The sequence below is a fragment of the Pundamilia nyererei genome, unplaced genomic scaffold (assembly GCF_000239375.1).
Source record: "Pundamilia nyererei isolate P.nyererei 1_Seehausen unplaced genomic scaffold, PunNye1.0 scaffold00021, whole genome shotgun sequence".
Classification (NCBI taxonomy): Eukaryota; Metazoa; Chordata; class Actinopteri; order Cichliformes; family Cichlidae; genus Pundamilia; species Pundamilia nyererei.
The window spans coordinates 1118153-1145243 of NW_005187422.1; the positions used below are offsets into that span (position 1 = coordinate 1118153).

The following is a 27091-nucleotide window of genomic DNA, read 5'->3' on the forward strand; positions in this document are numbered from 1 at the left end:
AGCACAAGCCTTGAGAGGCAAATCAAAGTTCTTGAATGGGAAGCGTGTCAGGTGTGATGACAAAGAAGGGATGGAGCAGACAGTGAAAAGGTTAATTAACTGAGAGCGATTCGACTTTTAGGCTAGACTTACCAGTGACAATCAGTCTTCCTGTTGTGCTTGCCGTCCCAAACCGATTCTTAGCGATACACGTGTAGCTAGCTGCATCCCGTTTGGTTACATTGGCAATCTTTAATGTTCCATCTGGAAGCAAAGCAATCCTGAGAAGAGAGCGGCTTTTTACTGTATTTGGTAAGATAGCAATTGTAAAGTAGGACTACAGTGTTCAGCTCTGTTTTGGATTTGTATATAGTAATGACGTTTCCATCTATCGCCATGTATATAATAAAATTCTCAAAGATTTGTCAAATAACTCAGATTTAAAGACTTTAAATCGATGAGGTCAGTGTGAAACCCCTATCATGCTGAAAGGTCACCAACTAGCTAGATATTAAAAAAATAACATGCAAAGCCCCCCACTTTAAACAGTTTTATTATATTATTTCCACTAGCTGGGTCATTAGAAATCTGTAGTTATTTAGAAGATGTCTATCTCCAAACATGTATAAATCAAGGCATGAGCTAAACATAAGCTTATATAGAAATCAGATGGTTGTAACAATTTTTCAACTGATGTGGTATTCAATGAGAAAATGTGTGCAAAATTCATTTTCTAAACACTGCTCCAATTTACAGCGTGACTGCATATGTGAGTAAACATTTCCCTTCCAGTGTCTGCATACATCCAGTCTTGAAAGAGTACGTGGGCTTCACATATGCTAAATGTCAGTCAGCTTGGGAATTCTACCAATTTTCCGCCGCTATAGATGCAGCTTCCCATCTGGAGCCGACTAAAGAGGCTCGGTGCTGTTTTGACAAGACGCCTTGCTCGTATTGTTCTTTTTCAGACCTCCTCTTCAATAGGCAGCATGGGAGCGATTCAAACGGCATTTCTTTCCTGTACTGGGATGCCTGCGTTTGACTTTGTATTGAGTTTGTATTCAGTCTGTCTGTTGTGTGTGAGTGTTCCAAAGTCTTGATGTACGTACGATAACTTACAGGAGGTTTTAGAAACTATCTGAGCTTTTTGATTCTTTTGCCTATCGAGATGACAAAAAGCCTGAAACGTGACATGCTTTTGGAATTCTCTACCTTTAAATGCTTCTTTATTGTGAAACGTTCCGGTTTATCCAATAAAAAATCCAACAGAGAAGGGCACCAAACTAAATGAAGCACCACTTTATACCCCCTGAAAGCGACGCTTGATGTTGGCTCATTGTCTTTGTGCCTGTGTTCTGAGTTATTTTTTGTCTATTGAGACTGCTCTCCGATCTCCATCAAAGCTTTCGTCTCTGCTGTTTGGTGATTGCATCAATCAAGCCCTTGTAACTCTTTGTCTGTCATGATAAAACAGATAATTACAGGTGCAGTAGCTTCATTCTTACTTTTGAGTTCCTTCCTCAGTTTACAAGATGAGCGGGAACTCCATTTACTACTCTTTTATCTTCTTAAATATTTAACACAGTGTTGATATGACCACCTAGCATCGTCAGTCTTCACACCGAGCTATTTGCACACAAGGGGGCACGCAGTATATTAGCTATCTGCAATTTTCCTGGTGGGCGCCCTCTCGTTCTTCTCATTAGCCTTTCCTTCTATGCATCTCCGCAAATGCCAAACACTCTATTGAAACAAGTCAGCTTGCAGTGAATGCGAATGAAAGCTGCCAGTAATATACACTTGGATTTTTATCCTACCTTTCAGTTCTCTGCAGGATTTCATTCCCTTTCTTCCACAAGCTAATTGCTGGGGGTGAGGCCTGAGGCTTGCATTCAAGAGTGACTTCGCTGCCTGAGCGAGCTTTTAGCAAGGCCCTTAGCGGACTTTTGGAGAAAGTAGGAGGTGAAGCTGCATGTAGGGGAACAGAGAAAGGTGTGAGATTAAAAAATATATATATGGGCAACCTGAACCTTTGCAGATCAACCGTGCTGTACTGAGATAAACTCTCCTTCAGCTTTCAGAGAAAGCAGCCTGAAATCTCAGCACAAAAGCCTACTGGTCTCAAAGCTCGCCATAGTCATCCCACCCTTCAGCTGCACATCCTTGAATACACCATTCACCTCAAGCATGTCATAAACTATTGTCTGCACTCATCAGTTTTTTGTTAGCCATTGTTAGGACACTCAAGTGTCATCACATGTATCAAGAGAGTTGAATTTCTTATTGAGCCAGTCAGATGGAAGTCATCAAAGCTTTGCAAATAAATCAATACCCTGTCTACATGAGAAGGCATGCACAATGCCACAAAACAATGCATTTGTAGTATCCAAATCAATACGTGAAATGACTGAAAGTAAAACGAGACACTCTATCAGATTCACATTTTTGCTGGCAAAGCCCATGGTGACATCAAATGCGTGCACAGACTGATTGCAGAGGTACGTTATAGCAGGCTGCTGGTTTTTATCTTAGGAGATGATCAAACGCATAGACAGATAAGCAGGATAAAAGCAGGAGGAGGGAGGCGATCTTACCTAACACCATTAGCTGGGCACTGGAATAAATAATTCCATGTTTGTTTTCAGCCACACACTGATACATCCCAGAATCGGAACGGTTTAACGAAGATATAGAAAGGGCCCCGTTTTCAATTTGTCCACGGCCCTGTGGAGGAAAGAGAAAGAGTCCTGCATATCCATCGCAAGGCCAGCCTATTATATCCAAAGGCACAACAGCAATTACTGCAACTCTGCATTTTATTAATCCTTTATTTATCCAGGTAAAAAATCTCATTGAGATTAAAAATCTCATTTCCAAGAGAGACCTGGCACATGCATATGGTAAGCTTGACATAGATGAGGAAGTGCAATGGTGAAAACTATTTATCTGCTTCTTAAACACACCGAACAGAAAAATTGTTAACATAACTTATATTTCATGACCTTTCACGATGATGATGATGATGATGACAGATCACATCATTTTTAACAGATAAAGTTGTCTCGGTGCTGCGTGGGGAGGGGATCGATGCTTTCTAAAGCATAGTCTGGCTTTAGAATAGCTAACGTCTGCATTAGCATACATTAGCTAACGTACCCATTAGCATACATTACTTATATACACACAGCATATTAACATTATTGCATTTACAATTTCTGGTACAGACCAGCTCAATTTTTTGTTGTTAATTGGAAACTATTTAGAAACTAAGAAATTTTAGCCAGAAAAGAAAGAAATGTAACATATCTCCATACATCAGCCATCACTTGCTCCCCATTCTTCAGCCAGCTGTAGGATGGTTTAGGCTTTCCATTGGCCTTACATTCCCAGAAGAGGTTTCCCTCTATGGAAAGAGCTGTGTCCGCCATCGTCTGGAGCCAGTGAGGTTTAGCTTGGAATAAATAAAAAGGTTACCTATTCAAACATGCGTTTTAATTATAGAAGCACTGGATTAGTAAAGAATTGCATCAGGAATCATACAACCATAAAAGCAGCCTGGCATTAAAGCTTAAATTTAAATCAAATTTTAAACTTTACAAGTGGATTACCAGCATAATGAGAAACACGGGATGTTAAACAGATCTGAATATTAACTGGAAATGAATTTAAAGCCCCTGGAATAATAGCCATTTGTCATTTCTACCCTTAGCTTGTTCTGAAATTTCAACAACATTAAGCCTCAAACATCCGCAGAAAAAGGTTTTATGTCGAGCAAATGGGATTCAAGCTGCTGGCCATCTGCATGTTTTCTGGACAACTGTGGATATATATGTTCCATTTGTCCCTCCACCTCACTGTCATTCGATTTGAAACGGCTCACTTACCGTGGAATGAAATACGGCCCCGTGCAGCATTTTTGCCTCTGCGATTCTCCGCCATGCACTCGTACGTCCCCGCATCCTCCTGCTGGAAATTAGGGATTTCCAGGACGGCATTTGAATTCTTCATTTTGACTTTGCTGGGGAAAGGGACGCCGCTCGTTCTCCTCCAGCTTATTTCTGGGACGGGGCTGTAAAAGAGAAACAAGAAGTTCCCAGGATTGTAACTGTCACTCGCTCTGATCAAAGTGTGATTAAGGACAGAAGGAAAAGTAGTTGTTAGAAAAAGTAAAAGCTTTGTGAATTCTCGTTCCCTGCAAATCAATCCGTGATTGCCAAGCTGTCGGATGCTCTTAAAAGAACTCTTACTTCTGCTCCCTTGTCTTTTTCATGCGTTCCTATGGATTGATGAATCTGAGGATGAGTAATGCTAACGCTTGTGCATTCTTAAATCGTCTTGAGTAGCTGTAATTCATGCATGAATGCGTGTACCGTTTGTGTCACAGGCATACAGTGACTTACTTTCCCAAAGCGAAGCATTCCAGTTTCACCGCTGATTCTTTCGCTGCTGGAACTGAATCGGGAAAATGGACTTCTATTTTGGGTTCATATTCACCCATTACTCCTACAAAAGGGAGACAATAGATGACAAGCTTTTTACATCAGTGATTAACAGCAGACTCACACGCACCGTGAATCAGGCAGAGAGAGAGCAATAACACAGCGGGGCAGCTAATGCAAAAGTTATGCATATGAATACAAAGTGACCAGTGAAGGCATTGTAAAAGAGGGGGGAGGGGGGGGATTAAGAGGGGGGCTATAAAAGGACTTATTTAGCAGAGATTGATAACATTTGGCTATGTGACTTCATTCAGGAGTTTTTTTACATTCACATCACCGGGACAGGTCAGTGACTTCTTGCAGAGAGAGTAGCCTGCCCTTTATTATTAGCAATCACAACCTGGCAGTCTCTAAGTAAAAGCTGATTTGGGGTCCTCTTCATGTTTTCAGATTAAAAGTCAGAAAAGACTGTGATAAAGCTGACGCACTCTCAGGAAAACATGCAAAATACGCAACTGCATCTTCCTCTGTACTTAGAATATATTTGTGGCATTTTGATAATAACACAACCTAAGAAGCCAGCTCATAAAAGCTTTGTGCTGCAGCTGGAATACAAAATGAAATTAGTGGCTTTTATGTAACTCTGTGCCACATTGTAAAAAGACAAGCTTTGGAATTCGTGTCTTTACTAATGGTTAACAACTCATCTGTTGCTGTCTTACGGCTCAGTTTTAGGCTGGTAATAATCCCTTTTGCTGTCCTTTCGATTTTTCTTGTTTGTAATAATGCACTTGTAATTGTTTGACAGTCACAGCTTTCTCATTTTATGTCATCAAAGCTTGTAAACAAATATTAATAGCATTAATAATTCATAAATGTTCCACATTCTTCAGCTGGAGGAGGATAAACACCAGCCAAATGGACTTTTCACAACCCAGCTATTATCTGTTGAGTGCGAAGCAGGTCCTACCACCTTGCTGGAGTACGATCAATTACCTGCTTTTATAATGAAATTAAAATTTGGAACTTAAATTATAACCTAGATCTTAACGAGCTGAAATCATGATGAATCCGGGAATGCAGACTTCAGGCAGAGAAGTCTGACAACAGATTAAAGCTGCATGGCATATGAGCATAAAGATGAAAGCCTGATTTTAGTGTTTACCATCGCTTCTGAGGACCAGTGGTGTGGGAGAGCTGAGGATCTTCTCCCTTGTGACAGTGTTGTTAACCACACAGGTGTAGTTGCCCACATCTGAGCGCTCCACTTTGGCGATGTACAGGCTTCCTGTCTCTTGAGAGATGAATCTCCGACTGTCTTGTTGGACAAAGTGAGGGTATTCATTGAAGATCCACGCAAATGTCAGCTCTAGAAAAGAAAGGAAGACAGTTGAACTATGCAGCAGCGGTCCACTTTCACACCTCGGCTGATTTCACACGTGTTAGTCGCATTGGCCCCCGCTGGAACAGCTGTATCAAAAGAACTCGGCTACGGCCTTAAAATGTGAGCGTATCATGTCATTTTCCTTCCCTTATCTCAGTTTCCTTGGGAGGAGATACCAAGACTGGGTGACTGTAGCAGCTATCAGTGCAGAAAAAAAAAGGGAGAGCTAAGGAAAGGGAGCGAAACAAAATGGATTACAGCGCGTCAGTGACCCTCCCCTGGCACATGGCCTCCATTCCCTGGGTCCCTGAGCGCCTTAGTTCAGGGGTGGCACAGGCAAGTCAATGGTTGGATTGAGGGATGGATGGATTGGCACAAATATATGTTGTCATGCCCCTTTTCAAATGGTAAGTCTACCATAAGAAAGGAGAGACTTTCCGTGATGAATTACTGTGGCATTTTCTCAAAGAAAACACTGCAAAGACTTTCAAGAGTTAGGAGATGCTCTGTGTAATCAGCCACTTCAAAGGTAGTGGGCTCAGAGTCAAAAGGTGTACACAATGACTGTCAATCGCCCTGAGGGGGGAGCCCATAGATGGGATTGAGCGTCCGAGCTGGGTGCAGCGATGCAGATACAAAGCTGCCTCTGATTAGGCAAAAGCGGCAGCATAGTCAGCATAACCTGGAGCTGAACTATGTGTCTATAACGGGCAGTAATATCATTTTGCCAAGCAATTCTTTGTTAAGCGACAAAGAAAATACAACACAAGTGGTTTTACAGTACATGGAAGATAAAAGTGCCAAAAAAAAGCCCTTGGAGTAAACAAATGTCTAAGGTGGAGTACAATAACATCTGCTTGCAATGGTACTGTATTTAATTTTTCATAAATGGATGTTGGGATAATGCATACGGAGGGGGAGGAAAAAGCTTGTGCAGAATTCAAAGCCAATGAAGTGTAATGAAAACTAAAGGGAATGCCTCTTACTGTAGGCGTCAGATAAAGTTCAAGGTTACGTGGCACATCATCGCTTTCAAATTTTAAAAAGGAAAAGAGGGTGGAGAGAGGGGACAGCAGCGAGAGAGGGAGCCAGGAAGAGAGCAAAAGGGGAAAGAGGTAAGGAAGAAAAACAGGGACAACAGCCTTGCACAGCTTTACTTTCATTCACTTCGGAAAATGCAGGAAAACACAGCTGTGATACGGTTACAACAGCCAACTGCATATAAACCTGTGTCAAAGAGAAAAGCTGTCAAACTGTATTTCACAGAGTACTTTGACCCATTATCCCAAAGACCAGCTGTACAATGCTGTGCTACAAACTGCTCGCTTGTGAAGGAAATTGGTTGTTCCACTGTGCAAGCTATTGTATCAAGAGGGTGACAAGCTAGGCAGCAGCCATTGTGTTTTTTTTTTTAGTTTTCCGCAGACACTCAGAGCAGTCGGGCTGAGCAGCCCGTGTCTTTATCTCGTCTATTTGTAGCCTCTGCTTTATCAAATGCAATTTTAGACTCTCACTTGAACAATTAAAGCATCTTTTTTCTTGAATGTGTGGAGGTGCTTGAATATAAGGCTAACAGCCAACAGTGCTATGTTCGTTATTTTAGCCTAAATACTGTAAATAGTGTGAAGACAGAAGCCTGGCTCTGTGTGAAAACAAAACAAAGCAAACACCTCTTAGCTCCTCTGAAGCTCGCTAATTAGCATATTTATTTCTGTAAAGCTCAAGTGCAAAAAAAAAAAGAGAAATTGTGGTTTTATGGAGGTTATCATTCTGGCACCCTACCTCCTTTATAACCACAACATTTTATACAGACTAAGCAAATCATTATACTGTGGTAATGAGCTGCTTCAGAGGTGCCGTGGCCCAAATATTGTCATTTTTAGCCATCACCAAGCTAATTTCTTTCCTGTTTCCAGCTTTGTTTGAAGCTAGGCTAGCTACTTGCTGGCTTTAGCCTCACACAAGCAAGAAAAAGTATATTTATTTCCTAATTTAACTCTCAATGAAGTAAATAAATATCTTTCTAATTTGAGAAACATGGCTTTAATTAAAAAAAAGAATCTGAATGAAGTGGAAAGAAAAGCACCCAAGTGCGGATGGCTTATAGGTGTTCTCAATAAACAACATTAAGATGATTACTAAGAGCATGTGCACACATTAATGGGTGTAAAACTGGATTACGTTTAAGAAAAGGCAGTAATTATTCATCAAAGTTTGCAGTTTGCACTCAGTGGAGGTAATTCTTATGAGCTGTGTTTAAATAACAACAACATATAGCAAACTTACCTCCAGAATGTGGCGGTGGTCCACATAAAAGAACCACTCCTTGGCCTTCACGCACATTGACAGCACTCCTCACTGATTGAGTTTTGAAGTTATCCAGGTCTGATGAGACAGAAAACATTGAAACAGAAGTAGGTGGCGGTTTAAAAGAATTTGACTGACAGTCAGATTGACCAAAAAGTGTGATTCAAAGATTTTCTATATCCATGAGGGTTACTTTTAAAGAGATAGTTTTGAAAACGGGGGGCATACTTCTCCCCAAACTCCCTTCACAGAATCACTGAGCCATGTTTTTGATGCTACATTTTGAAGATTGGGACTTTATAGGGCATCATTGATTGCCCTGGGACACCTCATGACAGCCTCCAATACTTTCAAAGGCATCTGGTGTGCTGATGAAATAGACAAACCTGACTCTGTGACGTTTACCCTGCAACGCTGCACTTTAGGAAGAGATTAGGCTGAAATAAGATAAAACGAGCAGGGGAAAGAAGAAAATACTGTGCACAGACTGAACAAACACTGGTGAGCGCGCATGACAAATGACAGTTTGCAGTGCCAGCAGCAATAAGTAACATCATTATTAAATGTGGTGTAATCTTGCACTTAAAAGCATTAGCTTCCCCATCAATACTCTCAGCACAATCTATCCCCTTGCAAATGAATGAGCAGTTGCTGGCAGACAAAAACTAAACCTGGGATGATAAACCACCCCTGGATTCATGACTGATGGAGGGAAGCTGCTGCAGTCCGCTCTGTACTCTGTCTGCACCCTCTGGCTAACAGCCTGGAGTAAGCCTTCCAAACACAAACAAAAGAAAGTCAGTGTGACCGATAAGGGAAATTAGGAGAAGGAAGATTATGGAGAGAAGTGGGACAGAGTGTTGGTAAGATTAATGAGCGGCTCTCTGATGACCGCAGTGAAATCAAACAGAGCCAAGTCACGGCAGGACACTTAGAAGGCCACAGGAGGAGATGGCTGACTTGAAATACAGACAGAGGCATCCTGATCTCACTAGGTTGTCTTTAGAAGAAATGTCAATAAGAGAGTCGATCTTCAAATGACATTTAGGATTCTCAGGAACCGTGTTGGAGCAAGAAACGTACAGTGCTACGTACTGATCAAATCTTTGGTAGATGTGCACTAAAACATTTATATAATGAATACGGACCTAGAATGTTTAATTCAACAAACGCATGGATTTTTCCCCCCCACAGTTGTGGCCAATTTCTGGATTATTTCTTCACAAATTAAGCAGGTAAAAGGACTAGAGCTGATTCCAAATGTGGCAATTACATTTGGAAGCTTTTTCTGTGAAACCGCATGTGGTCAAAGGAGCATGCAATTGGAAAAAAAGGACCATCCTCAGGCTTTACAAACAAAGTGAATACATCAGAGAGATAGTGGGAACATTAGGGGGAGGCCAAATTAACAGTTTGGGACATTCCGAGAGAAAAGAATGAGTTCATCAACATAAAAAGGCCTGGATGTCTGCTGAAAACAACCGCAGGATCCTTTCCATGGCGAAAAGCCCCTTCACTATTCAGCTCAGGAGGTTGGTGTTTCTCTTCCAATTCAATCATAAAACCAAGACTTTGTGAGAGAAAACACAAAAGTGATGAGTAAAATACTGATCGGTCTCAAAAATTAAAAGGCCTGATTGGATCTTACCAAATCAGCTGAAACTAAGATCAGCCGAAACTAAGATCAGCCTTTATCAAAATAAGGTAGGTAAAAACTGTGAAGACCATCCCGAGCACACAACATCCTGTGTAAAACACAGCAAGGGCAGTGTGATGCAAAGACACTGTTCTCACTGACAGAAGACAGAAGCAGCTGGATTCATTCTGAAGTGAACAGTTCTGCTCTTACAGCTCAGATTCACATAAATGCAGCAAAATATTTAGAGACTCAAAACCAACTCAGGAGTGTCTGAAGCCAAATAAGTGCAGTTATGCAATGTCTGAGCCAATCACCTGTCCCCAGTCTTATTGAGTTGCTTATCACTTGCTGAAGATGAAATTTTAAGTTAGGCCCACAAAGTAGCATCTGAAGATGTGTGAAAAAAGTGAAAAGCATTAATCAGAAATTCATTCTTCCTTAGCTACTGGTGAGAGGCAGGGTACGTGCCTCTTACCAGTAGCAAAGTATTACAAATGAGCATCAACTACAACTACATTAGACACCTGAAAATATGCACATATTGGAAAGTGCAACTGTAACCACTAAACAAAAAGAACAAAAATTGTGGCAAGGTTCAGACATTTATGGATGCAACGGCTCAACAAGCCTGGCAACAGCTGTTTATAATAATAATGGCAGGACCTTTAGAAGCAGGGGAAGGTGAATCAGAGGTTTACTAATAATTACTTAGTGAAAGAGAAACAGATGGCGCCTCTTCTTACAAAACTGCACAGAGACGGGTGAAGATGAAGCTGGACTCGGTGCTGGAGGGGATGTGCTTCTTTCTTTGCTGGGAAAAAGAATAATGGGCTTCACTGGAGTGAACTGACCACACACTGTAACTCTGAAAGCTAAAGGCCAAACTCACTGTAGCTTCAGTGATTCCTTTGTAAGCAGAATCAGTCTTTGCCATACGAGAATGGCTTGCCTAGAGATTACAGAGTGACCATTACAGCTCGACGATGATTGGTCTGGGCAACGGCGGCGCCATAGAGACATTCCCTGTTATATATTGTGTCCTACTGAGCTCTTGAGTAAGCTCCTTTACCTGCTACTCAGGCACTACAGCACTGGTCTCTAAGCATATGACGTACTATTTTTCCAAAGCTTCTGGTAAACTTGTACCCAGTAACACAATTTCTATCTCTGTCTGCACCAGCATTGCTTTAAAAAACGTCTGACAAGGAAAGAAACATGACAATGTGACAAGTTGTAAAGAAGCCAGCAGTTTATTCTGACTGTTTAAATAATAGGAACAGCTGTGTCACATTCTGACTGTCAGGAGAGAATCAAGCAATGGTCAGTGAGTCTTGTATGCCAATTTTCACAGCGTGACTCTTTCTTAGCCCCTGTGAATGTATGTAATGCGTAAAAAATCAACTCTGCAGAAAAATAAAATCTATCCTATCATCAAACGTAAGGAGCTTGTATTATTTTTTAAGCCACAGCTCTTCCAAAGACTGAAACAGGAAAATAACTGCTGCAGATCCCCTTCTGCTAATATGTAATTCATGAAATACAGATATAAAGAGACAATGGTAATTCAAACCACTGGGTTTGAGACCTGTGTGATCATATAAGTGGCCTTTTTTTTTTCTGAATTCCCAGATCTCATAAATGAGTTTGACCTTGGTTGTATGAAAGCAGACTTTTTAAATCACAGTATTTTAAATTAATTTGGAACATTTTTTTACATTGTAAAAATGAGCCGTGGGAGGATATGCTTACAGTGGTTGCAGCTGAATTGTGAAGGCTAAGCAAAGCAAAAGAAAGCACGACATTTCTATCTTAGGGCAGTAGCCTCATTACATGGAAAAACTGAATATCAGCCTTGCTGATCTTCTAGACCTCCCTCACTGTGCATTAGGCAAGACAATAAATGTCAAGCAGTTCTCCTCTTCACCCAGTCCCCACGAGTGAGATTCATTACTGAGCTGTAGGGATAATGGCAGTCCATCTCCTGAGAGGAAGTGAAAGGCTCTCTATCCTTGGGACATGATCAATAGTCAGGAGGCCTGATCAAGAGAGGAGAGGTGCCTCTACACTGCCTGTCTGGAAGGTGGGACCACAACCAACAGCATCACTTCTCAGCCCCTTTTGTCTTCGCAGGCTGCTATAGCAGCAGTCCTGCTACTGTCTGATCCACTTACAGTCTTCTGCGCATATTACACATAAAGAAGTAGCTGGTGATTGCATAGACACAAAGACCTCTTAAGCGTTAGTTGTGTTTGTCCGCTTTAAAGTCTGTATCACTGAGGCTTGCACTTGGTGAAATATGAGGCAGTTTGGATGGAGCATAGATGCTGTCAGAGCTGGAACCGCTAATGAGAATCAATGGAGTTCAGAAGCAGTCAGAAGCTTCCTCACCCACTGTGTTTGTTGTATCTGACATTTCATTCGATTACCATTTCCCCTCTTGAAAATCTATTCCCAGGCAATCTAAATGAGAAATCGTAATAGTAAATGAAAAAAAAAGAAGGAAGGCCTGGGCTGCAAGCATATTACCCTCATGTCAGGCTGTCAGACAGCAGATACAAAGAGATGCTAGAATGTCATAAGTGTGTCAGAACCATGCCAGGAATGTGTTAGCAATTGTAGGATCACTTACATGCAAATTGAAGGCTGGCTCTGCGGCTGAGTATGGACCCCCACGTGTTGAAAGCTGTGCACTGGTACACCCCGGTGTCTTGGTCCTTGTCCAGGTTGCTAATGATCAGGCTGCCCCCAGACATGTGACGCCGGTAGTCATTCCCAAGATCAATGAGTGTTCCGTTTAGTGACCATCTGGAAAAACGCAAACACAATCAGTAGCTGAGCCCCCTGGAGATGAACACTCGCAGCGTTTATCGATTTGATCAGTCCGCCCACATCATGCTGCGAGGATAAAAGGTGAGCAATAAGACCAGGGCCCTGTATTATTAATGCAGAAATGCGAACAGCTTTTGCAGCGAGTTAGGAACAAAGAAAGCATTTCTTGTCACTTTAGACTTCAGTAGACTTCAGTTTGACTTCATTTAAGGATTCTGTTTTGCTGTTAATTTAGGCAAATTTCCAAAACCCAGCAAATCATCTGTGGTGAATATTGATTTTCTCCTAGTTGCATGAAGAAGTGGATTTTATTTCATCTCATTTTTAATTACCTCCACAGAGGAGGATTGGTACGCTTTAAAAGTCTGCGAGCCAGATGTCTGGAAAGAAAAAAGGTTTGCTTTTCTGATGTTTGCTTAAAATCTTATCTGGACATGTGAAAAAGGTGAACAAAACAAAAACAAACATACTGACGTCCTCACCTTGGCATGCAGTATAAAGTACTGGTCATATGATATTTGGTCAAATCAGATTACCCTGACAAAGCACTGACATAAATACCTGCACTTAGACTGTGTTCCTTGTTTAAGATTTAGTTTCCATAATTTAAAGATGCAATGAAACATTATCAAGTAATCAATGGCAAAGTAACTGTAAAATAATATAATTAAATACTTTTCTCACATGTCATCTGGATTTACAGCTACTTTTTATGGTATTAAATGATCCTGATAACAGGTAAGTCATACCTTTCCCACCATGAAGATATCTATGTATCTATACTGCTACATTTACTTCTGTTCAAAGTATATGCACAACTTCATAAAGCAGCCATCGTGGCTGTAGACATTGGAGTTTTTGTAGCGTAGATGTAAATGAAAAAGAAATACTATGACTGTATGCCTACAATGTGTGCAATCTGATGCAAATTGAAATATAAATGGAAAATAAAATGTGTAAACATTTTGTGGTTGGAGAATTACAAATGTAAAGGTCTGTGCGGCTCTGGCAGATTTATGCATTCTTTGAGTGCTTTCTAATTAGTTTTCTGTTTGTGCTTTTGTGTTTCTGACTTATTGCTTTCTGACACTTTCATATTGCATTGTCTACAGACCATTTCCTTCAAAGAAAGGTCACGAGACACTCTGTCATGCAAACAGAATTCAGGAAGTGACAGCTATTAATCACAGCTACCATCAGAGAGGAAACACTGAATAATGTTCACGCTGAATAATAAAAACACTTCATATGTATTTCACTGGATTTCAAGGAGATGCAAAACTCCTATACGGTACAGAGCATCACAGAGCGTTAACACTGATAAAAAATCAGAGTTCCTCAAACTATTTTAGAAGTAAAGAAATATTTTAATGCCATGTGTAATGCTGCCTTTGCAACAGGACTGTAAAATGACAATTCCAGTGACATGGGAGGGAAAAAAATCAATATACATCTGTTCCTTCCTAGGCAAACTAGCAGGCAGTTAGGATGATGCCTCATATATTCCTAAAGCCATTCGTGGTTCTCCCCAGTTTCCTCCCTGACAGATTACAAAAGACGAAGCTGTCTTTCATCTCGTAGCCTGTATTATCATCTAACAGTCTGTGCCCGTCACTTAATCTGACTGATTTTGTCACTGTTCCAACAATATTACTTTTAAATGTCCTGAACTTGAAAAAGCTCAGGTTTCCAAGAATATATCTGACAGCACAGGCGTTCAAAATAAAACACTACCATTTCACTATTTGCTCATGATGTCCCTTTATGCCTCCATTTGAATTCTCCACTGTCCAAATCTTCCTCTGTTTGTGCCAAAGGGAGGATTATTGTATGTGCGAGAGGAGGTTAAATGGCAAAGGATGAGAAGCTAGTCAGACTTGCAGCAACCCAGCATGATTGAACTTAATGGGAAAGGAAGGTGGGTAGCCTGGACAGATCACACACCCATGGAGCAGACAGCGATGGTGCCTCTGCTCCACCAACACAATCAGTAGGCCACCCACCCACTTGTGCTGCACAAACATCTGAGACAAGCTTTGATATTAGCAGACCTGGGGAACCTTTTTTTTTGTATGGGATTCATAGATAAGGAAATATCAACAAGGGCAAAAGGGATGCTGACTTCTTGTAAGCACAGTCTTGTGTAACATGCGCTGTCCTTTAGTCATTGCAGTATGCAGCTATGCCAGTGTTTGCCATTACCGTCCAATTTTGAGCTAAATAATGAGCCCGCTCTTGCAACTTTTCCCATGGTGACAGTGTAAGCTCTGAAAACATATGAAAGAACATCCACATAACACGCTGTACAAAACATCTCTATAGACCCAACCAGTCTGCACTGCTTTACATCAAAGGGACAAGAAAGTAGAAATGTACCTATCTCTTAATGGAGTGCTCTGTCACAGCTTTGTGGGCCTCGGATGTGCACATAGTGAGATTTTCCACTTTCACCTGTTAAATTTATTTGAATTTTATTTCATTTGAGAAAATGTGACAGACGTCTCAGTCTCACCTGCTTTCTGCAGAATTCCTGCATGTAGTACCTGATAATCAATGCGTGCATTTCCCTCATCACTTACTTATTTACATACATTCACTCAGTCACCATTCAAAATCAGTGATCACTCTATTTTATAGACAATTCAGATCATGCCCATCAAAAATGTGTCTGTATAATATACAATCATTTTTAGAAAGTCTGAATTTTATTAGTGATTAATAAATTTACTGATGCTTTGTATATTCGATATTTTTAACTACCGACTATTTAAATGTAGACTGTGTTACACTGCATTTTGTTATTGACAATGGCTTTTACAGATGTTTTTGTACTTTACCTTATTGAACTCTTCCAAATGATGACATCAAGTTGTCAGGAAAGATCAAAATTGCATCACTTACATAAATAAATGTTCTAATTTGTATATTAAGAAATCTATAGTTTCTAACTTATAAAAGCATAAGAAAAATGAATGTTTCAGCTTTTTAAAATTAAAGGCAGTTAGTCTTTAACACATAAAAGTACACATAAACTAGGACCAAGAGTTTTTAATGTTATTAACTCAATAATGACAGTTAAATTATGAGTCTTACTTTCCATATGTGTGAATGAACCGTCATCACATGTATAATAAACGTGTCTGCAGTTTCCAATAATCAATCAGATTGACAATTTTAGATTATTAATAAAAGCTTTTACACATATTAGCTGTCATAAATGTAAGGTGTTTGTAAAAGCTCAACATTTTGCAAAGGTGTTGCGTTTTATCACAAAATGTATCCATTAATAAACGGTTTTAAATAAAAAAATACATCATTCATATGGATGTTATTAAGTATCAATATAAGAGATAATATAATATAAGTGAACTATGGGTTCATGCTGTCAAATAAACTGGGAGCAAAAGTTCTCTCAGAGTAAGTCACTGAAAAAGACAAAAAAAATGTTCAAGTCTTCAGTTTCAAATTCTAGTAAGTGATTTGTTATGGGTTCTTACAGTAATCTGTATCTGTCAGTGATAATAGGTTGTTATAAATGGATTTAGAGGAGAAGATGAATTACAGAGAGTCATGCTGAAAGAGGGGTTTTTTTTCTTCCCAACCTGGCAACTCAATAAAACACTTAAACTCTTTTACTGCATCAGTAAAAGAGTTTGGCAAGCCAGAGTTCTTAATGTTAGTGCGCTGAGTGAAACACACTGAATCCAACACCACATCAGGCAGAGAGGAGCTTACAGTAAGTCACAGAGAGAGAGTCCAGGAGAACAGTCCTATTTGCTGCGGTGTGCTGCAGGCACAGACTGAGCTGAGCATGCTCTGAATGAACTCCTCGTGACCTTGAGGTTCACATCAATTTTGCATGAGGTCTCCTCGTCAAATAGACCGGGGACGATACTGCACCACTGGCTCACCTGGCTTTCCTTGAGGCCAGACACCCACAGAGACAGCAGTGACCACCGAGACCACATGCAGTTCACACATACACAATTGCAGGGCTTAGGAGCTGATAATGGAAATTCAACTGCTGACCAGGGTACTCTCTGCTATTATATTTAGCAGGCTATTGCTGCTGCCTTTTAATAAAATGGTGTTCATTTTGCTGTCGAGCCAAACGTAAGAACGTAACACCACAGACAGACTTAAAATCGCCCTGTATCAGTGTCGCTTTGCTGTGCAAAATCCTGTGAGCTTAGCGATATATTAGTAGATACAGATAATATAGCACCCGCAATCACATGCATATTGTACATATCGACATTATCTGCGCTTTACAGTTTCAATTTATGGCCTGAAAGCAATACTCAAATTAATGAATGAATACTCGTGAAGCTCGATCAAAGTCCACATATGCAGAATTAACCTGCGCCTAAGACCACATCGCTGCACTCTCTCTCAGTTCATCCATTTGTTTTTGAAATGATTTTGCAAGCCCGAGGCTCAGAGAATTTTCTCAGCCTATAAAAGAGCATGTAACTCTCTAAAAGATAAAAATCGATTCTATTTGTTACAGTTTCTCGATTCGGTGCCGTTATCTGTGACTGAATTCTAATCACACCCTCCCAGTTCTACGCGTGTCCCTGTTACCCCGTTCCAACTGGTAAACAAAGGTAGAGTCGTGCATCTGCCCGAAGTCGCATTACATGATAGCAGACGCCAACCGAAGCACTTTTTTTATTCTCCTTTTCCAATCACTACTGTGCCCTTGATTCTGTGTTACGGCAGATTCATAGTAAACACAGTGACAGGTGTATTCATAAAGCAGCGCCCTGAGCCCCGGAGTGTGCTCTGGCGCTACGCTGGACTATTTGTCAACTGAAAAACTGTCAGGGTTCCCGTTCATATATTCACCGTGTAGGCGAGGTGAAGGTGGAACGGCGCGCTGAAAACAAAATCAGGCGTTATGAAGCCAGCTAGCGACAATAACTCACTGGGATTATGAGCATAAACACAAATGACAACGAGGCATTCTCATTTTATCATATCTGCCACATATGTGTAAGTTCTATTTAAATCAACCACACAGATTTTTTTTTCCAACTCATTCAGTCCTGTGTTAGAAGAATAATCCACCTCTACATGACTGCTAAATTTCACCAATCTGTCTGTTTTCAGTATATTACAGGAGAAAATATGTCAGGAAGTGTTTATTTTTAGATTTTGTCATCCTTGCCTTCCTCACTTAGTGGTTTCCTTCCATTTTCTGTAATGCCAGTCCGCATTCTGCTCTGCTGGGTCTTTTCTGTGATGGATTTTTCCATGTGTGACTGTTGAGCATCCGTGCAAACTGACAACAGCACGAAGGCTCAAAAGCACTTTCTCTCATGACTGACACTACAACACTGAGAGTTGCTGCTAATGATTTACCCCAAATTACAGGAGTGAGCCGGGTGACACCAAACATTTTCTTCTTTCTGTCAGTTTTGTGTGTTACGAGTATTTTGTGTCCATCCAACGACAGATGGATCTTATTCCTCCGTGCAGTAGAGCTCCTCTGTTGTCAGACATCTATTAAAAACGCATCAGTGACCCACATCGATGCACTGAGTGACACGTTCCTTTATGACTGGGAACATGGGTACTGCTGTTTACTTTGAATCGATCCACAATCCCGCTGCCATAAATGCACACGTGCTCGCCAAAGCTGTACTCATCCCCTGCTGAAAATGGTCTTGAACAAATGAGGTGTTTACTCTTGTTTAGTCAACCTTTCCGGTGCCCAGCTGTTTCGGGAAATTACTGAGCTATTCTTTTAAACTAGAACTGTAAATTTGAGAGCCTTTTTATTTAACATTTACAGACTCAGCAAGAGCCACTGGGCTTTGGTTGAGAGGTGCATAAGAAAGGAAAATCAGATTGTATTCAGAGATGGACAAACGGAGTGCTTGTTTTGGTCTCTTTAGAATTTCTAGACTCTGAAGAAAAAAAACAAGTTCTTGTTCTAAGTTGCTGTGGCATACTGGTCTTTTACCAGCATAGTGCCTTATGTAAATATGGTCTACACCAGCGGTCCCCAACCCCTGGGACACTGGTCTGTGAGTCGTTTGGTACTGGGCCGCGAGAGTTGAGGCTCAGGTGTGACATTTATGGTTCCCGGGGTTTTTATCGGGTTTAACTCGGTTTCCCCCGTATTGTAGCTGTGTGTCTTATTTTGAAAGAAATATTTACATGTTACCATAGCGACCAGAGAGCATTAAGGGGCAGAGAGGAGGATGTTACTCTCAATGTTGTTGGCGCATTTCAGGAGGACGCTGCTAATAAAGTTACACAATTACACAGTGAATTCGCATTTATTATTATTATTATTATTATTATATTTACAGAATACCACAGTTTTTGTCTTGGTCGTATCATTTTATTTTGTTGTATTTATCCGCAACACCTTAAAGGCCAGTCTGTGAAAATATTGTCTGACATTAAACCGGTCTGTGGCGCAAAAAAGGTTGGGGACCGCTGGTCTACGCCACTGGTTCCAATATACTGTACCGAGCCACACAATTGTCAGCGGAGGTCAGTTGGGTGGGACCTTTTGACTATATTCTGTAATTGCAATATAAAACTGTAGAAAATATAATTTATTAATATCAACTTCAAGCAGTTATTGGAGGATGTGAAAAAAAAAAGTGACACATCAAAGGCCCCGACTAACTAACAGTGAGGAGGTTAATGAGGAGGAAATTGGAAACCACCAATAACCGCCATGACCTAAAGAAACCAGGGGGGGAAGAAGTGTCAGTATGACACTCTGGTGAAAGCTGCCTGTCTTACGGGGTCAACAATAGCCCTCAGCCTGACTGTGTCATATGTCAAGAGAAGTTGGCTAATGTTAAGATGGTGCCAAGTAAGTCCCTTCTAACAGAAACTTGGCCTATTTTAAGAGAGCGCTAGATCAGAAGAGAAGCAGAAAGAAGATTCGTCGGATTGTGTGAAAGTGTCTGATAAGGTGATGAAGGCGAGGTACATCCTTGCATAGAAACTGCAGGTGACACGCGAAGCTGCCAAAGGTGTCTCATCTGATAATACAATAAAGAAAACACGAACAACAACAGATGACATGTCAGATGACGCAGAGGCTACTTTTCACTGATATCAGCAGAGGTGTAACTTGAAATTTTGTCTTGGACTTTTCACTCTATATTAGACCTGCTATACATTTCTACCACATTGTGCACATCTGGCCTCTTCCCAGGGCGAATAAAGTGAAAGTGAAATTGATTCGGGTAATATCTGACTCATAATTGATCATTTTAAAAGCGCTAAATGTCCTCAGGTGTTTTCCAGCGCCATGCGAGATGCTGAAAAGCCGAAATACCTAATACTAATCGAAAAGACAAACTCACTGCTACAAACACATTCGAGGCTCGCTCACGAGGGTTAACAACATCATCATTTCTGGCAAATTCAATACTGTGTGGCCCAATTTTCTGTATGGATATTAGACCAAATTGATGGAATTTCCTTAATAGCTAGAGTAACTGAGGAAATTAAGTGCTCTGAATGTAATACCCTCTCTCGCTTGGCATATCTAATTATATAAATACTATTCATTGGCAGTGTGTAGGCTTGTGCATATAGTTTATGCCCAGTCTGCTGAAAGTCACAGCATGACCACTTCCTAAAGGCATTTCTTTCAGCTTACATTTAGGACGTTTTGAGCTTCTAATTTCAGTGTTGGTGAAATAAATTGCAAAGAATTTACGCTTTCTATTTTATCACCAGGACAAAAAGAAAAAAAAGTCCTCTCCTTGCCCGAAGGGAAACAAGTCAAGGACAATCAGTGTCACAAAAACTGATGCAACCCAAATAAAGCTCAAAAATGACTCTTTCTTCAAAGTAACATTAAGGGCAAAAATCTAGTGTCTTTAAAAGCATTATCAAAAATGTCAATCCACAGTGGTCAGAGTATGCTTACTCAAACATCAATTTTTCCTTTTAAACCTCGTTTCACATTATTTATTAATACGCGATGGCAGTGACTCCGAGAGCTACTGACCTAGATGAAATTGGACAACGTGAGATATCTCTGTGTTGTTTTTGTTCTACAAACAGAAGTGGAGTGGTTTGAAACACAGAAAAATTAGCGAACGACAGATACTGCAGAAAATGAGAAGCCACACAAGGCCTCGCCAGCGAGGTAGGGTAGAGTTAAGCAGGAAATGCATTTGAAATCAGGGAAATAATAAAAACAAAAGGGCAATAAAAATGACTTTTTATCAGCAAAACTCCTGAACATGTGGGCGGTGTATATCTTCAATATCGTAGGGTGATATTACCCACCAAGCACCAACTGTCCACGGCTGTTGTTTTGTGGGCTTAAATTGATCAACCAGTCATAGCTGTATTGAGTCATAGTTACTGAAAACTGGGCTGCCTTTCATGCAGTGTAATTTTGCCCAAATTAAGACTACATTAAAAAGAACAGAACCCCATATAATTTGGTTGAAAAGTGAAAGGGGGAAAAAAGAAGTTGTTTCAACAGCCTGAAAACAGAGCTTTGCACCTATCAATGTCTTTTCAGGGACTGTTCACCAAGATTTTGCTGGTGCAGGTAATAACTGATATTAGCATATTACAGACAGCAGTACAATTCATTAGTTACATCTTGCTGGTACTGGGACCCCGTTTTGCATTCAGAACAACCTTAATTCTTCATGGGATTCATTGAACAAAGTGCTGGAAACTCTTCTTAGAGATTTTGCTTCATGCTGACAGGATACCATCACATAGTCGATGCAGATTGTAAGACTGCACAGCCATGTTGGACATGATGTCATCTTTGTGACATGACACATTATTTCGTTGGAAGCAGCGTTCATAACATTGGTACACTGTGGTCATAAAAGGATCTATATGGTAAGCAACAGCACTCAGGTAAGCTGTGGTGTTTAAACAATACTCAGTTGATACTGAAGGGCTGGGAAAATATATCCCCATGTTATCACAAAACCACAACCAGCCTGAACCACTCATGCACAGCAGGAAGGCCATGCCTTCATCTTTTTTAAATCACAATTCCAACCCTGCCATCCAAATGTTGCAGCAGAAATCTAGACTCATCAGACCAGGCAATGTTTTTCCAGTCTTCTGTTGTTCAGCTGTAGCCTTAATGTCCTGTTCTTAGCTGACAGCAGTGACATCCAATATGGTCTTCTCCTGCTGCAGCCCATCTGCTTCATGTTTCAATGTACTGTGCTCTTATGCATACCTTGTAACAAGTGGTGATCGACTCATCCCTTCCTATCAACTCACAGCAGATCTGAATAGTTTCTTCTGACCTCTGGCATCAACAAGGTATTTTTTCACAGAGAACTGCCGCTCACTATATATTTTCTCTTTATTGGACCATTCTCTGTAAATCCTAGATATGGCTGTGTGGAAAAACCCCACTAGATCAGCAGTTTATGAAATACTTAGACCTGCCCATCCGGCACCAACAACCATGCCACGTTCAAAGTCACTTAAATCACCTTCCTTGCCCATTCTCATGTTTAGATTGAACTTCAGTGTGTCTACCTGCCTGAGCACATGTTGTTGCTATGTGATTGGGTAGTTAGATGCTTGCATTAAGAAACAGTTAAAGTAAGCAGTGAGTGTATGCTCTTCAGTATTTGCTGATAGGAAAACTTACATAACAAAAATGTTGCTTGGGGTAATTAAGACATTGTGTCATCACATTGTCAGCACTACGCTCTGTACTCTCGCCACTTCTTAGAAGGCGGTTCATTTGCTTAGTAGTTTATTAAATACTTTCCTTCAAAGTTTATAACCAAAGATGCCATAACTTTCCCTTTTCAGTATACTAAAATACTAATCCTGTACAAGTTTTTATTTTTCAGAAATATATAAAGAATGTTGACATACTGATATTACAATTGATATTACCCATAAAAAATCAGTATTAGAAAACACACCTGTATCAATCAGGCTTTAACATTATGAATGACCACTGTATCACAGACACACACACACAGTTACTTCATAAACACTACCCGTTTGGCCCAGTTGGGTCAGAACAACCTAAAAGTGAAACATGAATAACACCTTGCGACAAAGCTATCGCTAACCTGTTAGCAAACTTGCCACACTAGCAGCTACATTAGCATTCTTTTGTAGTTGTATTACTATGATTCCCGAGAAATTAAACTCCCAACCCTGTTTTAGTCCTCTTATCCTTTGTTTTATATCTATGACAAATAGATCTGGCATGTTGCTAAATGTTAAAGGCTATGTCCATTGACTGTGGTGCTAGCTAGTAGCGTAAACCTAAGTTGTGGGTGTCTGCCACTACAAATGAGTCCTTTCACATAACACACTGTCATATGAGCCACTGTTCACTTAAAATATTGATTAGAGCAGCTTTAAAATGAGGATACTCTCTTGCAGTGAGAATCAGTGTATATCCACTCCTCTAATATTACATCATACCTCTGCTTGCTCAGCTAGAGAACAAACTGGGGATCATCCTGACAACAATGGCATTTCCTACTGCTGCAAAGAGCCCCAAAGAGAAAACCTCTCAAACAACACAAGTGAATGTCAGAAAGGCTTTAAGTTGCGGGTAAGATAATGCAAGTGATGGTTTTGCCTTCATCCCAGCTCAGGTTGCACAACATGTACAGTGATACCCCCCCGCTGCTCTGCCTGAACCATGTTTTCAGTGCACGCACATTATAGGAAATGTAAGCGTTTAACAGAATGTCACTCACAAGGTTACTGCCTCTATCCTCTGCTTGCTGTGCATCTACATGGTGCTGACCAAGCTCTGAAACACAATCTACCACAAAAAAAACCAACACAGCCAGCTGCCATTTTCAAGCCGGGCTCCCTGCACCGCCAGGGAATAGCCACAGAGATATCAAAGGATCTGCAGTGCAAATGAGTCGCTCAAATCTCCTTTTCTCTCCTAATGATTTCTTAAGCCGTGCACCATATTATAAATCGCCAGCTTCATTTCGCACCATGCCTTAAATCTTATCATTAATAAGGTTAACCTCACTCGTATCTTAGGTGTTAGCATATTCATCAACCACAGTGGCGGCTCCATGACTCCAACTCCACATCATAGCTCAGGCCAAAAACAGAGAAGCTTTTTTTTTTTCAATTAGAAACAGATGCTCAATTAAGCAGTTGCTCTTTGAAGCTTGTCTCCTTGTTGGATGGCGCCTTATCTCTCTCTCGAGCATTTATGTCCAGAAAACGTTGTTCTCTAACAAATCGATAGCATCCAACACTATTGGGACCGTCTTTGATTTCTGTGGAAGCAGCAATGAAGGTTCACAAGCAATTAAACCAGATTGGATTTTCAGCACGCGACGCAGACGTGGAGCACGGAGCAGGTAGACAGCTGAGGCTTGTGGGGAATGGCACTTTGATGTGGTAATTTACCTGTACTGTGGAGCAGGGCTCCCCTCTGCCTCACACGTAATGGTAGCCTGGTGGTCTGGGGAGTTGATTGGTAAAATGAGGTCACTTGGCTCCGTCCTCCATCTTGGCCCTTGAAATATGACATCCTCTGTACAGGCTGTAGAAAGGGGAGAAAGTCTATGGTTGTACAAGCTAGAAAATTTGTCTCTTTGACCTTAAGAGAAAATACTGGAAGAAGCACAATCTCTGTGAGGGCAAATAGTTAATCTTGCAGAAATACAGAACCTTCTGACACTCAGTGTATATTACTTTTTCAATATACTCTATGCAGTATATTACCTCCTATTCTCTGAGCAGTACCTCACTTTACAAAGAAGAATGCATTAGGACACTCCTCGTGATGTGTTGTGTACATTATTTGCTTTTCTTGCTGCAAGGAGAGTAAATCCTACTTACCCATGTTAGGCATTAACAGCTAATGCTAACATATTTGTTATCTGTTCCTCTGTGTGCTACTGCATTTTTCAGATGAGTGTGACACTTGGAATAATGAGGAAAAGAGCAATGGCCGAGGCACTTATGCGAATTCACTCAAGTTCTACAGACTAGGCCAGTTTTCCATAAGGCCCTGCTTCATTCTGTCATTTTATCCTTGTGACAAATCATTATATTGTAGCCGGATGTGATTATGCGAGTAAATAAAAATCCTGGAAAATATGTCACCTACTGCTTTGATTGCAATATTTAGCTGGCTAAGAGATTTGTGAGTTCTAGCGAGTCAAACAGAGCTCGCTGACTGATATAACTAAAGTGAGGTGGTTGTTAATTACTTGCCAGGAACAGCTGAATACATTGCAGGGACTTAAGTTAAGCGCCTAAGTCAACAACAGTTAATGCAGAGAGCCCGTTTTCACATATTCCCCCAGTAATTAACGATGGCTTGGGTATGACTGGGTTGATAAATAAAGCGAGGCGTTGTATTTTCGGAACATCTACGCCATGTTACTCATGCATGTTAATTGAGGCCATAAGGATGCGCTCATCTGCCAGCAGCCAAAAATGAAAGGATGTTGAACACAATCTGGTGCTAAAGCAGAGTCAACAGACGGCCAGTGTAGGCCTAATTAATATCCTACTGGTAACAGATTGTGGCACGTGGCTAGCAGTTCTACATGTGGTTTTAATCGGTGAAAATGTGTCAAGGAATCAAAACAGGTTGAGTAACGAGGCAGGGCGGTGAGTCACGGCTGCTCTCGGCAGTGCTTTGGGAACACAGGGAAGAAGGACTTGGAGAAATCCGGAGGTGAAATTAGGAATGAAAAGCATCACGTTTCAAAACAATTGCTGCCGAATGATCTATCAACAAATGATGGTAGCGTGAGCGAATGCAGGAGTGAATTCATTCATCCCACAGGCTAACAACACAGGTGTGAGTTTATTCCGTGTGGCTGCTTCATTGTCCCAGAACGGAGAACCAAGACAGCACCTCGCTTCACATGTCATTAATGATTGTTATCGGCCGCAGCAACTGCCGAGACGCTCCCGGTGCGTGATGACAACACCGAATAAGAACTAGCACCTACAGGCCCTGTTAAAAAAACTCGTCCGCTAGCAAGGTGAGGTTGCTTGGATTTCGCTCCTTTGGGTGCAGGGCTGTGAATTACCCATGAGCCAATTTGAATAACATTCATTGGGATTTACAATGTCATTTGAACAAGGGTTGACATTCTGAGTCTCTGTGCTTCTGCTGTAGAATCCCAGGTGGCTGCACAAGGGCAGAATGAGGCGCGGTGGCAAGTAGATTGTGCTAAAATGTGAGTCTGGATTCACTGCATGGATCCTGATAATGATCGGGACAGGCCATAAACAGGAATAGGATTGGACTCCCAGATGTCCCTGGCGGGGTAGTGAAAACGTGCAGTGGGCACACCGCTCTAGGGAATGGTGAAGGACATCATGCTGGAACACTGTACATATAATGACTGTGGTTTAATTAGTGTAACCTTTTTTTGGTCAGAAGATTTTTCTAAGGTTACTTGCAAATGCTCAGCTATTTCCTCTTAGTGAGACTAAAGTATATCCACATTTTATTTAAAAAAAAAACACTGCTGTGAGAATGTAAAAAAAAAAAAAATGCAAAAAGAACATAAGAAGACTGTACTTTAATGCACACACATTAAAAATGAGTCTTTCTCAGGAGAGGTTTTGTGGTGACATAAACCATAACAACATGTGCAGTGAGACTCAGATACAATACGTGTAAAATACCTTACCTGCAAGGCATCCGGTGATTGATAGCAGAACAATTTGTTTCCATGGTAGCATCATCTTTAGTTGCCGAGGGCTAAGTAGACTCTCATCCAATTGCTTGTGAATGGAATGCTCTCGCTTGAATACAAGAGTTTTAATCTGAAGGGAAAGTAATTATGGATGTGATTAAAATATGACATTTTGATCCAAATATGACAAGCATTCAACAGCAAAAAAACCAAAAAACCAAAAAGAAAACACGATTACATCACTGCTAACTTCCATAATTGGTTCCTATTATTTTTGAATTACTGTAAAGTGAATGTTGAGGAAGTGAGGAAATGCAGCAGCAGACAAAAACCTGAGGATACAACCCAGCTGTGAGAAGGGTTTTTTTTCTCTCTCAGGTGGCGCAGAAGAAGAAGAGGAAGAAGAAGAGAAACAGCTGCTAAATGGGCATGTTTTCTTTTACTGTGTGTGTTTCTCATCCCGCCTAACAAGCTCAATTCTGCTGCTTTAAAGAGAAGTGAGGAAGGAAATGACTGACCTCAAAAGACACATCTCTCTCCCAATTTGACTATTAATAGGAGCTGGCAGACTGTGTACCAGCACTCCACAAAATGCTATTTCGTACTTTAACAAAGACTTTGGTGGCCGACTGAATGTAAGCAAAGTGACTGTTTTCATTTCTGTATACATAAATCAAATTTCCTTCGATCAACAAGAAAAACATGAGAAATACATGAGTGCCACACACTGAAACTGTGAAAACAAGACTGACAGTAGAGGACAGACGTGTGCCATCCTATTGCCTTACCCTAACTAGATGCTTAATAATTGATAAGTCTGTGAAGGTTCTCAGTCATCCAGGTCATCGTAGTCAAAGGAGCTTGCAAAGAAAAG

At 40.8% G+C, this 27091-nt stretch overlaps 1 protein-coding gene across 1 annotated transcript in view; it reads right to left on the reverse strand.

Annotated features, from left to right (window-relative positions):
* The window catches only part of cntn3b (contactin 3b), a 53823-nt gene that overhangs the window by 18593 nt on the left and 8139 nt on the right, over positions 1-27091 (reverse strand). The window contains exons 2-12 of the mRNA XM_005726623.1: positions 26212-26347; positions 23960-24095; positions 12378-12553; positions 8089-8187; positions 5584-5787; positions 4380-4482; positions 3864-4048; positions 3294-3430; positions 2574-2703; positions 1797-1947; positions 133-260 (exon numbers count right to left, since the gene is read on the reverse strand). Of these exons, the coding sequence (XP_005726680.1) occupies positions 133-260; positions 1797-1947; positions 2574-2703; positions 3294-3430; positions 3864-4048; positions 4380-4482; positions 5584-5787; positions 8089-8187; positions 12378-12553; positions 23960-24095; positions 26212-26266 (1504 nt within the window). The 5' untranslated portion in view covers positions 26267-26347. The remainder of the gene's footprint in view (positions 1-132; positions 261-1796; positions 1948-2573; positions 2704-3293; positions 3431-3863; positions 4049-4379; positions 4483-5583; positions 5788-8088; positions 8188-12377; positions 12554-23959; positions 24096-26211; positions 26348-27091) is intronic.